The following is a 19,552-nucleotide window of genomic DNA, read 5'->3' as shown; positions in this document are numbered from 1 at the left end:
CTCCAAATCAGTGATGATTTAAAAAGAAAGAAGAACAAAAAGTCATCATATCCCAATCAGTGGACAACAACAGTCTAACTTCTACATTCAGCCAATTTGACTAGTGCAACTACCAGTTTATAAAGGCTACGTACATTTATTTTTTGATGAGCTCTAACTATAACTTACTGATCAAAATATGCTTATTTTGAGAAACACTTTTACACTAGTCACTAATAGAATTAATAAAGAATTTGCAATTACACTCATCTTAAGTGAATACATAAAGAATAACGCTAAAAAAAGGAACATGAAACTAAAACTACTAAAACAGAGATTCTTAAAGGAATTGGGTATGATTGGTTGATTATTATTTTAGTTATTACAACTAAAAACCAGCGATCAGGCCTGAAACCTGGGAGTAGTGATGGACTCTGACCTGAACTTCCAGAGCCACATAAAGACAGTTACAAAGTCAGCCTTCTATCTCTTGAAGAACATTTCCAGGATTAAAGGATCATTTTCAGCCAAGAGTTGCAGATCCTTGCTCTCGAGGAATAGACTGAGTAAAAATATGCTGTGATTGTTTCAATGCCAGCTCTGAAAAAATTCACTTTATTTGCGGTTTCTATTTCATTTTTACTTTGCATGTTTGCAGCTAACTTTTAACACGAACTTTGATCCACATCACCTCCCTCGTCACGTCAACCTAGTTCTACCCAGATGATGTACTGGTCAACTGATAATGAAAGCACATTAAACATTTTACCTGCACTTCAATAAAACTACACATTTTTATTTCACATTATATCAAGATTCTCTTTTCTATATCTATAAAATTGTGTTAATAAAAAAAACATATAGTCAGTATGCTGCTTACTTAACCCTGGTAAACATTCAAATAAATGACTAATCACAAAGCAAAGATTCCAACACATTTTCCAGAAATTGTTTCCCAGTCATTCATCAGGTGATCCTACATACAGGAAAGTGATTGCAAATGTGTATTACAAAGGTTGGATTTATTATGGGCAAAAAATAAATAAATGCCTCACCACAATGATCATAAATTTAGACCATGCCAGTATAACAATAAGTTGCATAGAATAGTTTTAGTTAACAAAGAACCAAACAATAGATGTAAATACACAAATATATCCAACTAATTTACAGATTTTTATCAAGCAGAAACAATTATACAGGCTCTAATTTGGATCAAATTTTTCAAACCAAATTTTAAACCATCAATTCAAGTCACCAGTGATGAGGAATGCTCTGAGGCATCACTATACTGTACATTCATTCAGTCAGAAACCAGACTTAAAATATATATACAGAGAGAGAGAGAAGACCAGAGTTGCCATTCGCTAACTGCAGCTGTGAATCCAAAACAATTTATCCCAATTACTAAAGACCATGAAAATATCGATAAAAACCAAATAATCAAGAATCCTCCCATGTTATTGCTAATTGTTTTATGCAGTTTCACAAGTTGGACACAACAGGTTGAAAACAGTACAAAAGGTTTCAAGGATTTGCATATTTTAAATCACATTATCGTCCTATGCTGGCTTAAATATGTGTGTAAACTACTGGCACTCTTACAGACCCGTAACCATGACAGTTTTTGTACTTTTTATCCCCCCACATTAGGTCAATTGAAAGTATGGGTACAAAAGTAAAATGATTGTTTAATGTGGAAAACAGACTGTCATATGAAACTATACGAACACAACTCCAAGTGAAGTCAACCAGCCTCAAACCAAATGGTAACTGATAGTAAAGTGAATTCCTTTAAGTAAGGAAGCATATGAAATATTTGACCATTTTTTTCAGTCTTTACAGGTTGAATGTGTAAAAGAATGTAAAGTTATTTTCTTTTGCCACCAACATTATCTTCTGATAATATCAAAAAAAATTTGGCTCATAAATAACAAAACAGACATTCTGCTGGAGACAACACAATCACATATGTGACCTCAAAATAATTTTTGTTCAAATTAAGTATCTAAAAAACATTTGCAGACTTGTAGTCATCCAACCAGCTTGATCAGTTTTACACTCATATGCTTATTGCTTCCAATTACCTGAGGGGTATGAGAGAAAAAAGCAAAAACAAAATAAAAAACAGCATCATTTTTGCTTAAATGTAAAATTCAACAAAGACACACCAAAATAAATAGTCTAGCCTTGGAAAACCTACAAAACAATAAAACACTAACTTAAAATTAAACAGTATTTAAAAAACAATAAACCGTGAAATGTACTGGGTTAGAAAATATGTTTGTCAACTCAAGCGTGGGATGTACTGCCATCTGGTGGAGAAATTGGGTCACGTAGCTTACTGAAACTCATTTTCCAATTGTGAGAATACATAAGAACAACGGAAATGTGGTAGAGGTAATATTTGGTTTCTTAGCAAGTTCCTCATCAAGGAAAAGTTAACAGTAATTACATATTTTTAACCATTAGACCACCATAAGGATCAACACTGGATCTTTATCATCAAAAGTATCTAGAGAGAGAACCTTTCTCTATCAAATGTTTTTCCTGAATTGCATTCTGCTGCCTGACAAGCATTAGTTTTCATATTTTTAGGATCCTACCTCTAGATACACTAGTGCATATTAAAATTTCAGATTTTTGCTCACATGAACACATTTCCTACATAGACAGAGGACGTGAAAGCGCTTCAAATTATTTTTGTTGATGTTTTGAATAAAACATCAACAAACACCCAAGTGAGGCACATGTTTGAGAAAATAAGCTTTTTCTATGCACATAAGATTATTATTATATCAGCTGATGACATCAGGATCAATATGTTTTGTTTCCTGGCAAATCAGGAAATTTCTGCAGGTCATTTTTAATAAAAAAAAATTGCTCTTCAGCTACTATTCAATAAAACAATGCTTAAATCAAAAAGGTGAAAAATATAAATTTCTCAAGAAATGTTTTTTTTTTTTTGTAATTTATTCCCAATTTTGTACTTTCTCACCAGGCTCTCATAACTGGGTCTATTTGTGGTTTTGCTACATATATTGGTAGAAATTAGAGGTGAAAAAAAATTTATGTCCCATATCTTTAGCCAATGGAAAAAGCCAAAAAAGCAATATATATATATTTCCAAATCTTCTAAAATCACTCCAATAGGGACAAAAAATGGAAAATGAATGGCCAGTCAAGATCCTTTTATGAAAACTTTAAATTTTGGCTACCATTTTTCAGGCATTTACTCTAAGAGGGATTCACAGGGCAGAGCGTCTACTCTTACATCATTAAAACCATAAGTCAGGTAAGGATCCAAACATGTCAGGGTCGTCATCATCTGATTCTTCTCCAAACCCTGAAACATGACAACACAAAACATATGTAAGTATAATTCATTTAAAATTATAATTGAAAAAAAAGTTTAGAACAATAGATTTGGTTTATTTTAATGCATCACCAATCATTTCCTATGCAACGGTTATTATTTATTGTTGTGAAACAATAAATCAGAGAACTAATTTCTCTGATAAAAGGAAACATAAGAAACTCAAAAGCTGGACATGTAAATTATACAAAACTCTACTGAATGGAGTCGGAATAAAAGTTACATAAAATGCATCAATGTCAGACTTTACTTTCATTGTGAAAATCGAGGCGCTACATTTTTGCTACAATATGTGCGATAACTTTATCAACTTCAATTTTCAACTGATAAAAACATAGATAACAGTTAAAACAGTAAAACAAAAATTAATTTAATTTAATTTCAAGATGTTTAGTTAGGCTCACTAAAAATGCAAAAATAGAATTTAAAATGAGGCTATGAAACTGACTATCTCTGTACATATATAGTCAATTTCATACTTGTGGTGGGTCTGTGCTATACAAACAAGTTGAATGGAATACAATTTCTAAAAAGGGCATAATTAGATGCCTGAATTAAAGATCTCTTATCACATACATTTTAATTACATACACTGTAAATAAGACAACATACTAATTCAAAAAAAATATATATATATATATATATATACCAGAACTGGTATTTGTAACTCATTTTTTATAAAGCAGATGGGTTTATTAAATTGTAATTAATTTAATTTGTCTTATACATTTCACAAAGTCTAAAGTTCTTAGCAATCTTTTTCAAGTGTACATAGAAGATAGGATGTGCACATTTTTAGAACAAGTGTTATTTCTAATAAAAACTATTGTATTCAGGTTAATTTAACAGCAGACGGGCACCATTACTTACATGATCCTCCATGGTCTAAAGTTTCAGAGTCATGATCAGTATCATCATCATCACCATCATCACCACTAGTATTACCAAGAAGAGCCTCAATCTGAAGAAAAACAAAAAGCTAAATTTAGAAACCATACTGCCTAAATCTTAATTTTCTATATTTCATTAATGTAATTCTGCTAGATGGAATTGAATTTATCCATATCGCTACAATCTTGAGAAAACCATCAAATGAATTAGCAGTGGTAATAATAGTATGAAAGCATGCGTACATGTTAATGAAGTTAAAACTATATATTTTTTAAACTGCTTCTTATAAATTTCTTATATCTCTGTCCACTTTTGACATGTTTAAGAGAAAAATAACTGTAATGATTCAGATGTGAAAATATGAAATGATCAGATACCGCGTCATCTACAGGCAAGTTAGCTTGCTCCTGGTCCTCCTGTTCGTCATTTGCAAGTTCTTCAATGAGGGGTTCTATATCCATGTCATCATCATCGTCATCATCGTCATCATCATCTGTGTCTGAGGAATCATTATTCTGATCTTCATCCTGAAAAACACAGAAATGCAATAAAGAAACTATTCAAATCTCAATTTAAGGCACATTAGATGTCAGATTGATGAGCAGCTCTGTATTAACCGTCTACGCTGATCACTCAAACCAAAAATTCTGACAAGAACTGTAAAAATAAATATAAAAAATGCATAAAAAATAAATTAACCAAGAAAAAAAATATCAAGAAAACTATAGAAGAAAATAAAATGTTTCTTTCAAATTTTATGAATCTTACTTGATCATCATCATCTCCTTCTTCTGCTAATTTCTGTCGTCCAACTTCATAAAGGCGACATACAGTATCTATGGTCACCGCATCCTGGTTCTACAGAGAAAATGTGCAAAAACTTCATTATACAAAGAGCACCAGTAGTAAAAAATCCTATCAATCTCCTACGATAATAGTGAAAAAGCAGAGTATTGTTATCATCATTTTGATTTGCAATCAGTTCAAATTCTCTATGTACAGATCTGAACATAAAACTACACCCAAAAAAACACCAATGAGATGAGATTTTTAATTTTTTTAATCTAATCGAGTACCTCTATGACAGCCAGGTAGTGGTCTTTGGTATCAGTGCACAGATCAAAGATGTTCCTCTTCACATCCAGTGTGGCTGTTTAAAATTAAAATAAAACCAAACTTTACAATCACAATCAGAAGCAGGAGGTCAGTTACTTTCAGCAACCACTAACACACCAAGGTATCACAAAGACATCACAAAACAAGTTGAATAAATAACAAGGGGCTTTTTTTATTTTATAATATTTAAAGCCTCAACTTTTATTGTTACCAAGACACAGATGGGACAGATATCAGATAATTGTTGCACAAGGTTTTTCGAAACTGTAAAAAGAGGAAGGTAAAAACAATTTGAGACATTACAGAATAAGGTAAAGTCAACCAACCAATAGGCTTGTAGTCCGTGGCATCAAATGTTCTGAAAGATGAGCCAAAGGGACTCGTCACCTGCTGATCCATGACGTCATGGTCATCATCAGCTTGCAGCATCGCTGTTCAAGAAAAGGGAGATCAGTCATAACATGAAGTGTTATGTACAGCCAAATTAAGAGAGTCAGACCTATACCTCCATACATGATGGTGCCATTGCTGTTAAAGACCACCCGGCACTGATCCAGAGCAGGAGCAGTGTGCAGCAGGTGGAAGGTCCTCAGGTCCCACTGAAACCTGCAGTTAAGGTCAACAACGACAGTAAACCCAACAACTATAAAACATTGATCTCACAGGAAATAAAATGTTTTTTTAATTGTCATCTCTGCAAAAAGTTTAGAAAGCAATGGGAAAGGAAAATGTGTGCTAAAACTGCAAGAAAAATATTAAGGATTAAAGCTCACACCTGCCGATAAGATAAAAATTATTTTTCCTCAACATCACCAAAGGTTCTTGCTGGACATTAACATAAAAACACACATAACTGTCCCCTTTTGTTTTCAAGGTGAAAGGAAGTTATCAGCATCCAGTTCTGTGTGAGGGACCTAAACTTCACTCAGAAATGGCACAAAGACAATAGCAGGAGGAAAATTATATTGACTAACAGGGGAAGAATAAGAACACCTGACTTTTGTACATTAGTGACAAAAAAGCACAAATCAGCTTTTTATTCACTCTGTAAAGAACGTTGCATCTCCCTTTACTTAGGACTCATTGCTAAGGACTGTGCTGATACTTGAAACCAATATCAACCTTATAGTTGTACCAAGGAGGACGACAAACATAATTTCTTTTTGCTTTTTCCTTTCAGTTTCCAAAGGCTAACCTCCAATGGTTAGTACATATAGAAAGGATACAATTTCAGTGTTTATGATGACCTCCAAGCCATTTGGATGGAAAACCCCACTGAGGTTCATGTTGAACTTTGTCGAACTTGTGGATGGCCCGTGACGCTCGCACATCCCACAGCACCCCATCATTTAACACCAGGTCATCAGTGGGGTTGAAGGTGGCACAGTTCCTCTTGTAATTGTTGGCCAATGCGGGGTCGTTCAGGGTCAGGACCTCCTGACCTGTCTGTATGTCGTAGATCTGGAGTATGGGAGCCAGAAACAACAGTCTAAATATAAATAAATCAATCAGTCTTAATTCAAGACATAAGAAGAGGTCCATAGTAAAAGAGAGAAAGAAAGAAAGAACCAAAAGATAAGATGATAGGTTAAAAGAAAAAACACACACAATATATTGTTCACCGAGTCACAAATAAATGATAACGACATGACATCACGAAACTTTTCCATTTAAGTCAGTAACTAAAGATAAACATTTGCATGTTAGCCTCTGCTCTCTAGATTTCAGTTTCATGTCGTTTAACCTCAGTAAACTACCTTACAAATTGTGACATTTAAAAGTCATCCAAAACTCTAAAGGTATAAATATTTCTTATATACATTATCTGACAGCAAAAAAATAATTATAAAATATTCTTAATGATATAGTGAGCACCAACAGAGAGTCAATGTGATACGTACATGTGCAACCTGGTCCTTAGTGCCAATTACTCTGTCCTGACAGAGTTTGCTGAACTCAACGTAATGATCTTCTCCAAAGGAGTTCCTGGGGACAGATGACATATGTGATATTTAACAATGCGTGATATAATGTATAATTACCGTTGATTAAAGTGAAAACTGTGATGTGTAATCATTTTTACTTCATGGTAAAAACACTATCCATACTCCAGAGAGCTGACAGAGGGACGCTCCACGAAGCAGAGGTAAGAACAAAGTTACCATCCTGTGAAATGGGAAAAAAGGATCAATTTCAATCAAAAAATGTTTATAAATAAATAGAAGTAATCTAAAAGCTAGTCTGCATAAGTTAAACAACTCACGTTGCTTATTATTAATGCTTCATTATAAGCAAATGGTTTGAAATCAAACCATTTTCTTAAACCTAAGCTGCTTTTTCTCTAAATGCCAAACTGTTCTCGGTATGTTTTGGACCCAACTAATCAAACTTGAAATTTAAAATTCGTTTTCCTACCCGGGAAGGCTCGATGTGAGAGATAGCCGATCCGTGGCAGGTGTAGTCGGCCGCCTCCTCTCCGGAGAAGATGTTGTAAAGCTTGAGGTGACCGGAACACGTTCCCAGCATCAGGAAGCGCTCGCGGGCCGAAAAGGCACAACAGGTGAAACTGCTATCGCCTCCATTGTTTTCACGGAAAACTGACACGGGGCGAAACCTGAGGAGGAAAACAAGAGGAAACAGAGTCAAATAGAACAGATAAAGCTTGGTTTAGAGCTTTTAAAAAGACATAGCTGCTGTTTGTTACCTGCTGAATATTAGCTGTCTATCCAGACTTCCTCTGTCCACACCCCGGTACTTCGGACATAGCATCCTGCTCCCCAGACGGGCGGTGAAATTGGGTGACGCCTGTCGCCTCTGTTTGGACTCTGGGCAGCGGTGAGGGTTGAAAAGGGAAAAAGGTGGACAGGTGGTGACGGGATTCGAACAGCGGGCGTGTTGTTCTCTCAGGTACTCTGTGATGATGCTGTCAAGGGTCGGCGGAGAAGGCAAGTGGCGCTCCAGCTGCTTTTTCATAGCTGGGGTCTGTTTCAAAGAAAGAAAGGTTTATGAAATCAGTGTTCTAGATTACTGATTTATAGAGAAATCAGTAATCTAGAACAACAAAGATCAAAACAATAATGAAACTAAAGTTAATGTCAAGAAACTGATATGCTTCGAGGCAACAGCAAAATTGCAAAGAAGATTGGGAGCCTAATTTGGCCCCTAAACAACAACAAAAACGCAAATAGTCTGGACGACTGGTGTAAAAATCGCTCAGCTGATGATACAAGCATGAAACTTATCACAAATGTTCACCATCAGATGCCTATCAATTCTAGAGGTGGAGTCATTTGAAAATGTAATTGCCTTAGCAACAGTTGCTAGGACACCAGTTTTGCAAGGTAACCGGACACTGAAAATAACTTTAGTAATTTTATCTTTAGAAAAATGAAATTTCCTACAAGAAATATATAGTGAAATTTCTATTCACAATTCATAAAAAACTAATACATTTTACAAAGAAATCTTCCAAATGGTGCTTGTGCACCAATCACTCATGCTCATGGCATGTGTATATTGAGAAGGATGAATATTTCAGATTTTTTTCCAGTGGCTGCTTCATTTATTGTGGGATGTATCATTTTAAGGGCTTTTTACTCCTTCAGTGTGTTAACAATTGCTGACAATATTTCTTATAGCTCTGCCACAAAATTTGTCCTTTTCTGTGCAGTTGAATATTCTAAAATTTCTCTAAGATGGAGGGAAAAGTTAATGGTTAATGGTAAAGTTGTCAGAATTTTTCCACACATTGTGACCTAAATGCCAGCGTTTTATTATTTGATAGATTTACAGCATTGCATTAATTTCAATAAGCAAAGGTTCAAGCACAAGAGAGAAAAGAAAAATAAAGAATTTTTCTTGCCAGGCTTGAAAAATGACTGTCATCTCTATCATTGAAGAGCAAAAATAACTCAATTGTCAGATGTCTACCATATTATTCAAAAATTAGCACAATTGATTAAATGGAAAATCTGGCATTACAGTCATGTAATTATTATTAGCACATTGCAGGAGTTTTTATGAATTGAAACAAAAGGTACAACTGACCTGTATGAAAGCACCATGGTCAGACTTCTGTCTAAGTGCACGCAGTTTTTTCCCTGAGCTGCAGCTGGCCACTGGTCGTTCCCGAGAAAATAAAATTCGCCCAACAAGATGCGAGCTTTGCCCAGGATGAGGAGGAGTATTGGGAGCCGCTGAGGTAGACACCAATGAACCTGACGAGTGAGGAATGGCAGAAGAACGAGCAGTGGAGGGTGTAGTGGGGGCTGAATTATCTGAGGATAAGGGAGAGGGCCCAATATTGGCAGCAATACGAGCTGCAACACCACCAGCAAACCGACAAGTCCTAGATTTGGAAGTGGAGGATGTAGGGGTGACACCTGAGGAAGCGGAGTTTGGAAAGAGAGATGCTGCAGGTAGGTTTGCCTCTTTAACCAGGGTATTTGCTGTGTCGTGTAGTCCTTTAGCAACAAGGTGGTTCCTAATCAAAATGAGCAATTCCTTCTCAGAAAACGTGATGCGAGTCTGAGCAACAACGTTGGCTTTCTGCAGGCGAGACAGCGAGACCTCCGCGCCCATGATGAGGGGCTTGCCAGACACTCGCTCGGTCAGTCTGGCGGCGTAGCGACAGAAGCTGACATGTTCACTCCGTTTGTCCTGTAGCACCGGCTCCTTCATGAGCTGGGAAGGAGAAAACAAAAACATGAATGACTTTGCCTGAAAACTCTAATAATATTTTCCATCATAACAAGATTTTTTTTCTGATAACCTTTGAAAAACAAAGTAGAAGTTTGAGTGAAAAATCCCACATTATCTATTAAAATTAAAATTTAAGAAAATAAAAGTTTAAAAAAGTCACAACTTTCTTTTAAATTTCCACAAAACAAGATGAGGAAAGTCTTAAGCAATTTATTTTTGGTCATGGGAGAAAAATCTGTAGAAGTTTGCAACATGGAATACACTAGTAGAGATAGCAAACAAAAAAAATCATGAATTGTGTAATCCAGCTAAGAATTGTTTAAGATTTCTGTGTTAAATATGGAATCCTTTAAGTTTTTAAACCACAGAATTTTTTTGATAGGAGTTTTGATTGAAGGTCTTTTTCTCACCTGCTGAATGTGACCGCTGGCGAACAGCGGCAACTTGCTGATGATCTGTCTGATGGCGGAGCTACGAGAGAGTCCAACCAGAGCCTTACAGGCCAGAGCTCGGATCAGGTCTGCATCTGTGATGGGAACCTTCACCGACAGCAGAGACAGGAGCACCTGCAGCCAGAAGAGGGGCAAAGTCTGATCTCTGGAACGATGAGGAATTCTATTTGATAAAATATGCAGGGCATATAGTTTCATCAAAACAAACACAGGCATTTTGATGCACATGTTTGAGACTGCCTACCTTTATGCCGTTATTATTCTGCACTACTTGCCACATGTGGGCCAGCACCCTGTTGTGGGTGGGAGGGGGCTGCTGAGGGTGCAAAGGCTGTCTGAGGGGGGCGACAGCAAAAGCACTGAGGCTCTGGTCCGGAGCGCACACACAGTTTATTATGACCTGAGGTAAACATGAAGGACATGATCAGAGTGGGAGAAAACAACTAAAACAGCTGCATGAGCTGATGCTTACGGAAATGATTCTGAAGTTTAACCTGGGCAAGACAATGTGAAGTTAGATATGTTTTATATCTGTAAAAATAAAAATTAATAAATAAAAGATTAAAATAATAATAATAAAATCAGAGCTATCATTTTCATCCAAACTAGGGCTGTCTCTGAAAGTTGCCTGACAAGTTCTCATGAATAAAAAGATTCAGCATGCTCTTATCTTTATGTTAATTAATTTTAGCTTAAGCAGTGAACAAATAGAAAAATTCAGTGAGCCAAGCTTACTTGCAAAGCAGACTTCTGAATCTCAGCGTCATTGGGAAACACTTCACCTTCAGCAACACCCAGAATGATGCTCATACCTACACAAAAAAACACAATACACAGAGAGGCACACAAAAATCCTGAGATGGAAATCCCTGAACTTCTCTCGTCTAAAATCGGTGTTAACACAGAGACATTTTACAGACCTACAGTGGGAACAGGGGACCTGTTTTCATCGATAACTTCCACGGTATCAGTCAGTACTAACTGAACTTTAGGAACAACTGTCAGGATAGCCAGGATGTCCAAAGCAAAGCGAACTATGTCACTCCTGGAGAGAAAAACAGATCCAGATGAAAGAAAGGAAAGAAAAGAAGAAGGCAGTTAGTTCCTTTGCTGCTGCCATTTTATCTTTTGCCTGCAATATCTCTTTTTCTTAAAACTCATCTCAGCTCATTTTATTCCTTCCGGCGAGTCAGATTACCTGCCATAGTAGGTTTTCCAGTCACAGGCTGCAGATATGAGCTGCAGCATTAAAGGAATACAGGACAACTTGTAGAAGACTTGAACTGGCTCCCAGGGGCCCTCAGGAGGTCCACACTCGATGAGAAACTCCATCATCTCAATTATTTGCTCTCTGGTATTTGCATATGCCTGGAAATAGTGAATTATGAAGGTAAACATAAAATCACAATGTGCTGAGATGTACTAAAGATTTGAAAAAGTTCAAGGCACCGCATAGAAAATAGAATTAAAAAAATAAGTTATCATGACAGAAACAGAAAAATAGGCATATTCATTTTGAAATAATTCAAACATGGCACAAATATCTGCCTGAGGGATCTAATTACACCCATATGTTGCAAACAACAGATGTGTTAATATAATGCAGCCTGCCATTATATTAAAGACCAGAGAACTCATTAAAACGTAAACAGAAGGAAAATGACTGTCTTTCATTTTGGATTTAATGACAAACTGCTAGTTTACACTGAAGAAACTGTACCTTGTAAGGTGACTGCTGAGGAATGATGGTGCCGCTTTCTGAAGTATGCATAGACTGTTTCATCTGTTCTGTCTTCAATGCCAGGTGAGACTCAAAGTACCTTCACAACCAAATTGATGATACAACAATATTCAATGCATGGTACAATACATTGATGCAGGCTGAATGAATAGACACAGCAGAAAAAAGGTTTTTCTCTGAAACACAGATATATCCAATTTCACTTATTCTCAATAAGTTTATTGTTTTTTTATCTGAATGTGCATTTAATATCACCATACCTGCGCAGCGCCATGCAGGTGTGCTTAGCCGTCTGTCTGTTGGAGAACACCTGGTCTTCATTCATCAGTGGTGCATCGTTGTCTGTGTTGAGGATTTCCAAAGTGCTGATCTACAGGAAGAAAGAAAGTTACTAAAGGAAAAGGAGGTTTCAGTTTCAGAGTGTCAGGAAGAATTTCAAATTTCTTTTCTGAAGACAAAACAAAAACATGATTCTGAAATTCCAGAGGAATTTTTGTCAAAGATAGTGTATTAATTCAAAAAAGGTCACTTACACTGACTGACAAATAAATCCACTTTATTAAATACAAAATAAAGTCTGAAAACAAAAAAAATTAGTCTAAGGGATATACTTTCTAGTAATTATTTAATTATACAGCTTAAAATTTTTTTTGTTGTTTTTGGGATGTTTTGGGTATATATTCATCTCAAAACATCATACTACACTGCAAAGGTAATATTTTATAATCTAGGATTCAGCTTATTAGGAACCGATATGATTGTAGTCTTTGTCTAACAAAGAAAAATAATCTTCAAATATGTATCATCATTGTGGCAAGCAAATATCCACCATCACAACACTGCTTTAATTACTTTTATGTAGGACACTTGTAAACAATTTTATCTTTGCAAAGTTAAAAAGAAACAACTGCGCCATCAGAGTAACAACATGTATGATTTAGTACTAACCAGATTGACCAGCCTGCGTAGACCATCCAGCTGGTCAAAGAGCTGCAACACCACCCTGAACGAAAAAGAAATGGAGAAAAACATGGTGGCGTGGCAGATGCCTGAAGCGTGGGAGGACTCCAACAACCACAGAGCGTAGGACACCAGGTCTGTCAGCACATCCCCTGGGAACATGCACACCTAGAGGGAAAACGAAGAACAAGGTGGTAAGAATAGGACAATCAACCAAGAAAAAAACATTATCCCAACATCTTTAAAAAAATAATCACATCAAATCTAATTTCTTTTAAACTGCCTAGATTTTGCTGAAAACTAATACTTAAAGATCTTCAGACTTGCATGTCAACATTTGTGGTGCTCATGTTCATTGTACCCTCTCCATTGCATCCTGATTGTACGCCAGGTAGTAGAGGCAGAGAGAAACGGCTGTCGCTGCCATGGATGGTCTCGGGATCTCCAGGAGTTTCTGCACTCCTCCATGAGCAATGAATTCAGACGCAAACTTCTTATGAAGGAGTAGTGAGGCGAGATACTGAAGAGAGAAGGAAAAAAACGACATTTATTTATGGATTCACTATCTTACACGTTTACAGGTCTCCAATGTGTTTCCTGTTGTGTCATTTTTGAAATTGTTGTTCTTTATTTCCAGATATTACTCATCTCTCTCTCTCTTTTTAAAGCAACAGCAATGATAAAAATGTTATATAACCATGGCTTGTCATGCAAAAAAATCTGTTTTACAAATTTTACCAGTAATTTACTATAAAACAGGAGATTGTTAGTCACTACATTTTTAAAAATATCAGCAAATATATTTACAGAGATTTATTCTAAAATGTCTGTAGATTGTTGGTCTATTCCAGAAAATGTAAAAAGCAACAAACAAAACTCATTGAAAAAGAAATCAATATTTTTTTCATCTGTGGTTAAATCTTGATGAGTCAAGCTTTCAAGCTTTGATGGCCACTAATGTGAATCTCCAGGTGTTCCTCAGTACTGAGCAACTTCACACAGCGAGCCCCACCCACAGAAGTAGAAATTATCTTCTACAGACAGACAGACGCCCTCTTTAGTGGGGAGGGGGTTGATGGCTAAATGATACCTTACTTTTAAATTCCAGGTCCAAAAATATATATATTTTTTTATTTTATTAAATTACATTAGCAAAACAATTTTCATTTGGGGTGGACTTTGGCATTTTCTTTAAACTAAGCAGTACTTTTCTTGGCCTGTTTTTAAAATAAACTTCTAAAACATAAACAAAGACATTAACACTGTAGATAACAAAATTAGCAAACACAAAATTACAAAAATACGTCAAAGCCTGTTGGATTTATCAAGAAAAACTCCATCACTGTGTTTTTGAAAAAGAACTCACCAACAGGGCATCAAATGTAAGCTGAACATTTTTGGTCTTCCTAAGGTCGATGTAGTTCATCATCAGCGAACAAGTGTCCAGTTTCATAAAGATTGCAAGCAGCTGCAGAAATCAAAAATATTATTTAAATTGCAGACTAGTTTCACAAACTTAACTGCCTAAAAAGACGAATATTACCAAAAGATGCCAAATTATTTTAAAATCATTTTTAAAGGAATGCTTCAACAACTTTATATTTTAATGCATAAAAAATTTTACATACTGTAGTTTTGAGTTGATACACAGTGATCAACAGTTCTTTTCAATAATATTTACACATATCAGAAACTTACGATTGTGTTTAATTTCTATTGGCTTTACCCATAAGATTCTGCTAACATAAGAAGCCAAAATAGCCAAGTTATTAATCGTTATATCAGTTCTGCTGTTTGTTAGAGTACCATTATGTGCAACAGATTCTAAAAAACTATTCTGCGTTCTTCATATTTTCTACCCCTAATCTCTCATTTGAGCATCATCACATCACCACTCTTACCTCCTGGTAATCTCCGAGTGGTGTCAGATACTGCAGGATGAGCCTCTGCTCCATGGTTGGGCTCAAGGGCAACAATCGGTACTCTGAGCCAATCAGAATGGAGCTCATCTCAGACCAGGATGAGCTGCCGCTTGGCTTCTCGCTGGTAGCAGTCACCTCGGCCTCGTCCTCCGTCCCGCTGGCGGACGTAGTAAACTGGAGTTTCTGTTTAGTCTTCCTCTCATTCTCAACCTGTTTCGTCCCTCCTCCTCCTCCTTCCTCTCCTCCCTGAGTGTCGTCCTTCTCCTTCGAAGTCAGATGTGGGGTAGCTTGGTACACAACAGTTGGAAGAAGGCGAGCTGAGCTGCTGCTACCACCACTGTTTCTCTGGGCCAAAGATTTGCCCTTTGAAATCGACCTGCTGCTCTCTGCAACATTGTTTTCTTCTGTCTCTTCCTCAGAAAATCCTGCTTGGATTTGCTGATGTTTTGTGACACTCGATGTATGGGGAGCTTCATCCTGAGAGTCTTGAGGTAGATTCTGGGCAGTGTGGGTGGGACTGAAACAACTCGTGTGCTCTGCAGACTGCAACTCGTGCAGACGTTTGATCATCATGGATACCTGGATATGGAGAGCAGAGTAATTGCAAAATAAATATGCTTTTTAATGAAGTTGGGTGGGCTGCACAGTGGCGCAGTTGGTAGCACTGTTGCCTCCCAGCCCAGGGTCTTTCTACACGGAGTTTGCATGTTCTCCCTGTGCATGCGTGGGTTCTCTCTGGGTTCCTCCCACAGTCCAAAAACATGACTGTTAGGTTAATTGGTCTAGGTGTGAGTGTGTATGTGCATGGTTGTTTGTCCTGTCTGTCTCTGTGTTGCCCTGCAACAGACTGGCGATCTGTCCAGGGTGTACCCCGCCTCTCGCCCGGAACGTTAGCTGGAGATAGGCACCAGCAGCCCTCCCGAGCCCACTAGGGGACAAGGGTGTTAGAAAATGGATGGATGGAAGTTGGGTTAAACTAAACACTGCTAAAGAAAAATAAACCATATTTTTCTACAAAAGAGGTGAGACACCCACCAACTCAGCGTTTTCTTCTTTATGGCTCGTGGCCACTTCCTGGTTGCTCATGGCTTTGGCCAGCAGGCCTGTGGCATAGATGCATAATGGCCGCTCAGCTTCACGAGCCCACGTGAACAACTTCCCAACCAGACCTTCCTGTAATCCACACAGAACAAAACTGACAGCTGACTGTTTTGCTTAAATGCATTAAAGACATGTTTCTTTCTTTTTGACTGCTAGAAATAATTATTACTCTTTGCTTGACACCTGAAGACTCTGTGCAGCCTTATTAAAATCAACTCTTTAAGCTGAGGAGTTCACATAATTTCTTCAGGACAAATTATACATGAAATTGCATTTTATAATTTCACACATTACCTTTTCTTGCAATAAATTGAATCAAATTTTTAAAAATTGTCATTCTTTATGCATCTCTAACAGGTTTTCTCACAGGATTGATGTGCATTTACCTCAACCTTTAAATGAACTGGACACCTTCATTTTGGAGCAATTAGAGTTAAAATAAAAATGTTAAAAAATGGCACTCTTTACTCTCAAGTCCTAAAATCTTACATGTTATAAAAATGTAAGAAAGACAAACGTTCTTGATTTTTCCCTAGTTTTACAACAAAAATTATTTTCTACAACTTCAGCGTAAACATGTCCTCTGTGTGAGGAATGTTGACTGTGTTTTATTTAAATATATAAAAACAGCCTACGTACAATATTTTTTGCCTTATTGCTTTTACATCTTAAATAAATGTTTTAAAGTAAAGTATAATATTACAAATACACATGGCTCCCTTTCACAACCTGAAGTAAGGCATCTCATCAACATGCTCGTTCAGATAGTAAGCGTAGAGGCTGAAAAAATGACAAGAGCTCACTCAGTCTTCCAGTTTAAGACAACAAAAACCTGTGGAAAAAGCATGAATGTCCACCTATTAGAGCAGAATTAAAATTCTGAAATCATTTTAATTTCAACAGCACGCGGCTTATAGGAAAGCACTGGTATGTGGGCATTTTGTACCATTCAGGTCTTCTTAAATGCAATGTCAGACTTAAGAATATTTACACAAGTTCAATAAGCAGAAAGGTTGTTTATAATGTCCTCTTTTGCTCCATGGATAAACCTCTTACCAACTTTCTCTTTCACTCTGTATGATCTAATAGGAATAAATGTAAAAAGTACCTTTTCTTCAAAGACGACAGCTGTGTCCAGACCTGGGACAATGTTCTGAAGGAGGCGACATGCTGCTGTGTTGAGACTGATGTCTCGACTGCTCATGATATACGTGTCCAAAAGCTGTAAGATACCGGAAAATCTTATGGAAAAAACCATTCAAATTTGCTTAACTAACACCTCTCAAATGGAGAAGCCTGTATTTGAATTTTTAGATTGACATGATTGATATTAGTTGGATTTTAAATTACAACATATTATATATACACCCTAATTTGTTGGACATGCACACTTCATAGACATATTGCATTAGTAAGAAATACACACACATAATGTATGTATGACATGGAAATTGTAAAGGTTACCGAATTAGTGAAGTCATCATTTAAAAACAGCATCCTCAGCAGTTGCCCTAGCATACAGTTTGGGTCAGCTCGTCCTAAAAGATTACACACAAGAGGGAGTCAACAACTGATCAAAAGTGTTTTAGACTAAACTCACTTAAAAGACACATATATCTAACTATGCTTTTGAGGTTCAATTACATTTAAACAAAAACTGACAGTAGAGCACACAAAGTTTGAAAATGTGCACACACCTGGATGACGATCGTCAAAGGGATCAGGGTCTGATTTGTAATATTCTTCTGTCTCCTGTTCAATCAGCTCAGATATTCTACAATAAAATAAAAGGGTAAAAGTAGAAAAAAATAGTTTACATGCAGTTATTACTTCTCCAAAAAGAAGTAACTACAAATGATGACATCGGCACAAAAAGAAAAAGATCTGACCTTGTTAAGATGGACACCAGTTGCTCTGTGGTACCCTGCCGTGTCTCTTCCCACTCGTCCAACAGTCTGGCGAGATCTGCTTTGGCGTCCACAGCCATGGCGACGGCCACGGCAGCCGATAAAGCGGCTGACCATGCAGAAGACAGCACAGCAGACATGGCAGGTGATGGATCTTCATCTTGGGAGGACATTGCAGCCTGGAGAAAACAGGGGAGGGAATGGATTGACACCATATTGACTCAACATAAAGCAATGAGACGAATAAATTATGCAATCATAGTTTTGGACTTGTATGTATTGTAATCCGTAGGGGGGGGAAATAGTACAGGCCAGCTTCAAACTAAAACAGAAATTTGTATTGGATAATAAAAGCCTAATAAGTACAGCTTTTGATAAAATGTAAAAAGAATTTTTTTTTTTACATATCTCAAACAGAAAACAAGTAGCTTATTCTAGATTAGTGCTATCCCATCTACATGGGTGTGAGAGTTTTTATTTATTGGCCTTCAATTATATGAATTCAAAATAAAGAGTGGAGCGTGTTCAAAGCACCAAAAGATAAACCAGAGAAGCTGAAAATTGACTTTTTTCACTCTTTCCCAATTTTGTTAAACAATATTTGGGGGGAATTTATTTACAACTTAAATTTAACAGTTTTTTTCTTTGAGTAAACAAGATAAATGCTGAAGTAAAGCATGAAATACATTCAAATAAAATGAAAATGTACGAAGTCAGATATAGTATAAAGGTCTAAAGATGCCACAATAAATAACTTGTCAAAACATTTTTGCATGTCTAATTATTTAATTTTTTGAGTAATTTCAGTCACTGCTGGTCCCAGTGAACATAGTAAACTTCATTCATGAACCTGAAATACAAATAGAAGCGAATCTGATGAATCTTTCCCTTGCTTTTGCTCATGATTCCTCCTTAAGACTTACCCTTAGCTGCCGTGAGAATCGTCGCGGCCTCATCTCGACAACAGCCGTCAGAGGTCGTGACAGATGAAAACAAACACTGAATGTTTTAAACTCGCACCAACAGGTGGGCCTGTCTGCTACAGAATAGCTGGTTTATTTGTTGCTGCTTCAGTTACTGGGCTTAGTTGGCTGGTACCAAACTCATTTAACAGCAATAATCTCCACCCACCGAGTCCTCCGCATAAATATCTCCTGTTCATGTATTGAGAGATAAGCTCCTAAATGAGCCCCCGAGCTCCCCAAGAGCATGTTGACAGTCAGTTGCCTCATGTAACAGCTTTAGCTAGCAACGCAACATCAGGTTTTTGTGTATTACTTACACGAGAATAGGCTTTCTCAGCTCCGTGTCCCTCGTCTAACTCCTTAACGCTTCCTTTACTAGTATTCTAAAAAAACTTGCTTGAAAGTAATAAAAAAGTAGTCTTTGTCTGACAAATTTAAGAA

At 36.8% G+C, this 19,552-nt stretch overlaps 1 protein-coding gene across 1 annotated transcript; it reads right to left on the bottom strand.

Moving 5' to 3' along the window:
• Positions 1-980: 980 nt before the first annotated feature.
• Positions 981-19,374, bottom strand: LOC116710670 (DDB1- and CUL4-associated factor 1-like). Its single transcript, XM_032549828.1, is given in 31 exon segments — positions 981-3,325; positions 4,226-4,316; positions 4,624-4,773; positions 5,015-5,104; positions 5,323-5,396; positions 5,689-5,793; positions 5,868-5,961; positions 6,589-6,657; positions 6,659-6,823; positions 7,264-7,348; positions 7,446-7,528; positions 7,778-7,976; positions 8,067-8,344; positions 9,410-10,045; positions 10,474-10,629; positions 10,760-10,915; positions 11,251-11,327; positions 11,436-11,560; positions 11,714-11,883; positions 12,236-12,335; positions 12,517-12,626; positions 13,205-13,384; positions 13,578-13,736; positions 14,583-14,684; positions 15,118-15,717; positions 16,174-16,311; positions 17,348-17,461; positions 17,704-17,777; positions 17,937-18,013; positions 18,129-18,325; positions 19,070-19,374. Coding segments are annotated over 31 exon segments (4,755 nt in total). The 5' UTR covers positions 19,103-19,374; the 3' UTR covers positions 981-3,257.
• Positions 19,375-19,552: the final 178 nt, after the last annotated feature.

This window comes from Xiphophorus hellerii, chromosome 20, assembly GCF_003331165.1.
Source record: "Xiphophorus hellerii strain 12219 chromosome 20, Xiphophorus_hellerii-4.1, whole genome shotgun sequence".
Taxonomy (NCBI): Eukaryota; Metazoa; Chordata; class Actinopteri; order Cyprinodontiformes; family Poeciliidae; genus Xiphophorus; species Xiphophorus hellerii.
The sequence above is the reverse complement of the archived record's forward strand: the minus strand, read 5'-3'. Positions and strand labels throughout refer to the sequence as shown.